The sequence below is a fragment of the Saprolegnia parasitica genome, assembly GCF_000151545.1.
Source record: "Saprolegnia parasitica CBS 223.65 unplaced genomic scaffold supercont2.647, whole genome shotgun sequence".
Lineage (NCBI taxonomy): Eukaryota > Oomycota > Saprolegniomycetes > Saprolegniales > Saprolegniaceae > Saprolegnia > Saprolegnia parasitica.
In genome coordinates, this window is record NW_012157041.1 from 1 (window position 1) to 3,984 (window position 3,984).

Sequence of the window (3,984 nt, forward strand, 5' to 3'; positions counted from 1 at the left end):
TTGGGGTTCGCACACGACGGCATCCACGTCGCCGCAACCGCCGCCGGCATCGTGGGCACCGCCGTCAGCGTCGGTGCAAACGAGCAGACGTCCGGAGGCGCAAATTCTGCCGGCGCCAACGGCGTGACCACCTTCGTGTACTGCTGTAGCAGGTTGGCGTAGTCGGGCGTCGGCGTCGTGCCCGGCTTGGTCGTGATGCCCGTGTCGGCCGCGCCTGTATCAAGTTCGTATCAATCCATCATCCCGACTCCCGTTTTTTCGTTGGTTGTAATACCGATAAAGAGTGGGAAGATGCTGTCGCGCGGCAGCGAAGCTTCCCCAAACGCGTACGCAAAGCCGCCCGAGTACACATCGGTCCAGCCTTTGGACGTCAATGACTCGGAGAAGAGGGTCGGGACCATATCCCACGTACGCGGGCGCTTCGTCGCGCAACCGAATTCGCCGATCGCCAAGACGATCGGGACACCTTGCGCGAGGCCGAGCAGCTCCTTGTAGGCCTCGTTAAAGGTGTTCTTGTTGCACCACCGGTATTCGTTGATCATGTACATGTCGATGCTCTTGGTCATCACGCCGTGGACCATCGTGTCGCCGCAGAGAAGCCCTTGGATCTTGATGGCGTGGTACGCGGTCGCGGAGAGCACTTGCTTGAGCACCCCGTTCACGAGCTCCGTGTACGCGCCGTCCGCGGCCGAGTACGCCAACGGAATGGTGCGCAGCTTCTTGACGTTGACGCCCATCCAGTCTTTCAGGTCGGCCGCGTACCTCTTGACGCACGCGGCGGCCGTGAGGTCGAGCTGCAGCACTTCGTTGCCAATGACGATCGCAAGCGTATTGTCGTACTGCGCAAAGTTCTCGATGATCTACATAGCAATATGTCGTTTCAAGTCGATACCTTGATACAATCCAACGCCGTACGCGCTTGCCATAGTAGAGCAAGTAGGTCGGGTAGCAACTTTTCGAATTGGGCGCCAGCGGCTTGACAATGTGGTCGATGCTCGTGTACGAGGACTCGCCGTCGACGGTCCGGTCCATGGTCTGCGTCGCATACGAGCCGTAGTACTTGTTGTTGGTCGGCGACGCCGACGGCAGCACGTAGATGCCCCGGGTGTTCATGTGCGCCATGAACTTGGCGTAGGACCGATCCGGGTTGATGTTGTAGAGGCGAAACGTGTTGAAGTGCCCAAAGAGGTCCGTCAGCGACGTCTCGAGCGTCTCGCGCACAAACTCGTCGTAGTGGTCGTCGCTCACGTCGCCCTCGTACGTCATGCCCCGCATGACGAAGCGGACGCCCGTGCGCGCGTTGTAGAGGCGGTTGCCGCGCGCAACGATCGGGTCGAGCGCCGCAACGCCGAGCACAGCGAGCAACAGCAATAAGAGCATCCCACCCAATTGGATGCCAATGTCAAAATAGCACGGACGATCGCAATGGACGGTGGGATTGTTCCGACCCATATCCGGTGAGGATCGGGACAACGGCCTGCGCAACATTCCAGATGGCGTTGGACACGCGCGATACCGCCGACACGGCTGCAATGGTATCGCTCAAGGTGCTGCTGGACCGTGTTGGGAGAACGCCTTGTTGCGAGATTCCATCGAGGGACTCAAGAGGGCACCGAAGAACGAGGTCAATCATAATTTGATGGCAACGACACATTTGGGACGCGCATCGTAAAGGGTGGAAAGGACGCGTACCGTGGACGTCTACGCTGAACCAGCCTGCGACGTGGACAAGATTACAGTACATGAGCGTTTTCGCTTCGGGCCAATGGACCGCGTACCTCAGACAAGTGCTCGCCGTACAACGCTCGCCGCAATAGGCTGTGCTGGCAGAGATGACGCAGAGCTGTGATAGCCTGCAAACTAGTACCGGTACTGTAGTACGCGTAAGGTGGCAGAAGACCGTTTTTGCAATTGCTTTGTTTGGATGGTTGCTGGCGAGCTGGTGCTGCAGAGCGAATCTAACGAAACAGAACTGCCCTTTTGCACGCTTGGAGTCGCAGACAAACGCTTCTGCGATCGGATGAAAATGGCGCCAAGTCACTTTATCCGGACATCCGGATAAAATGGATTGTGGATCAATGTCAATGGGAGCCGCGTGCATTGCCGCGGTCAACTGCAGAAGGTTGGGCAACCAAGTTTGAATGGATGCAAGAAGTCATGTATTACAATATCAACGAGCTGCTTAGAACAAGTCGGCCATACGCTGCCAGAACGAGGGCTTGGTAGCGCTCACCGAGCCATCGTTGTCCTTGTGCGGCGTGACACCGTTGTTCGTTGGCGGATACAGAATCGGATCGCTGGGCGTGACGAGGGAGCCCCACCACGTCGCATTGGATTTGACCGACGCCATCTTCTTGGCCAGTGCCCGCACCACGTTGGGTGTCACACACCCGTTGCTCGTCGCTTGATAAAACTGCACCGTGACGCGGAGCGGGTACCTCGTGTCTCGCTGCACGTGGCTGAAGCGGCTCAGCTTGGGGTACGGGCCCTTGGCCTCGTCGCTGATGCTGATGATCGCAGCTTCGACGTCCATCATCAATGGTGCGGAGGAACGTGCCATCATTCGAACGCCCGAGCATTTCTTCTTGAGCGCGAAACTGCGGGGTCTCGGCTTTTGCTGCAGTGGAATCTGGACAATCATGACGTAGTTGCGTGCTTCTTCGTCTGCTGTCATGGCGTCATCGGCGGCGTCGACCCCTCGCTTGGCGCGGTCTTGGGACAAACGCTCCGCTGCAAACGAGTGCTTCAAGCCGTGGTGGTTGCAGAAGAGGGCCGTGTCGCGCTGGCTCACGACTTGAGCACTACGCATACCAGCGTTTCGCATGCGGCGTCTAGATGTAGAGAACAAAACATGTAATACCTTGTGCCAGCGTCCGTGCAGACCAAGACGAGCACGGCCGGGTCATCCGCCCGCGACTGGTAGTTGAACAAGCCAACGTGAAACTCCGTCTTGCTCTCGGCCTCCTTCTCGATCGGCAAGAAGCACGCTTGCGTGCTCACGACCGCTTGGTCGTCGTGCTGCGGCGCGTACATGCTGTGCTCGAGCTCCGTGTACTTTGTGATCGTCTCGAGGTACTCTTGGAGCGAGATCTTGGTCAACGGCGCGTCCTCGTACGGCGACTCGTTCCCAACCGTGAGCATGATCTGGCGCGTCGGAATGCTCATGATAGGATCTAGATCAACATCCGCCAATAAGAAAAAATGCCAGAAGCATCTCAATGCGCTCGATACCTTGAAAGTTGGGCGCGCGGAGCACGGGCATCCACGTGTCTTGGACGACGAGCGTCATATCCGAGATGCACGGCCCCCAGCAACTGTTTTGATAGCGCGCACAGTCTTCCCACGAAACGTACGTGAGCTGCAAGCCCTCGCGGCGCGCGGCCGCCTGCACGTTGTCGTCGTCGACCATGAGCGCGACGCTGTGCACGGCGTCGCGTGGAGGACGCGCTGTTGTGGATGCAAACATCGACTGCCCACGTGGCAAGAAGAGATATGACGATTGAGATGGAGATTGCACTTTCTTCTTCATGGCCGCCGGAATGTATGCGCTCTATGAGTGTTGGTACTTGGCTTTTCAGAAAGGAATCAAGTGGTTGTGATGCGCATGAAGGACCCATCGCTTTGCCGTTGACCAAGCAATCGAAAGCCAACATGACGACGGTCCTTCTTCTCACATTGGGCTTGCCAGCTTTTTAACAGAGCCGCGACGTCGACGGGGTGGACGTAGGCGTTGTGCCAAAGGAGCAACATCAAATATGACAATACAGTATTCTCGCGAGCCCTTCTCGTCCGCAAGACAGAATCGTCCTCCGCTGTATTAGCTAGTGACGCAGGTTGAGAACACCATGGGGACATGCTAATATCAACTCTGGTATTGCTCAAACCATATTGAAACACTGCATACGGCAACCCGTCGTCGCAAGATGTAGTCAGCTGCGCGTGGTCGTGGTGGAGGGGTCCAGCGACCTGGACTCAAAGCGACAA

The 3,984-nt window shown here is 57.4% G+C and overlaps 2 protein-coding genes across 2 annotated transcripts; both read right to left on the bottom strand.

Annotated features, from left to right (window-relative positions):
- Positions 1 to 13: 13 nt before the first annotated feature.
- Positions 14 to 1,380, bottom strand: SPRG_17580 (hypothetical protein; the record flags this gene model as incomplete). The annotated part of the gene is made up of 3 exons (XM_012356930.1): positions 14 to 214; positions 275 to 860; positions 916 to 1,380. Coding segments are annotated over 3 exons (1,252 nt in total), but the record flags the coding sequence as incomplete, so codon positions are not given.
- Positions 1,381 to 2,182: 802 nt separating this feature from the next.
- Positions 2,183 to 3,409, bottom strand: SPRG_17581 (hypothetical protein; the record flags this gene model as incomplete). Its single annotated transcript, XM_012356931.1, has 3 exons — positions 2,183 to 2,801; positions 2,861 to 3,173; positions 3,232 to 3,409. The coding sequence occupies 3 exons, from the start codon at positions 3,407 to 3,409 to the stop codon at positions 2,183 to 2,185; spliced, it is 1,110 nt and encodes a 369-aa protein (XP_012212321.1).
- Between the last annotated feature and the right edge of the window lie 575 nt (positions 3,410 to 3,984).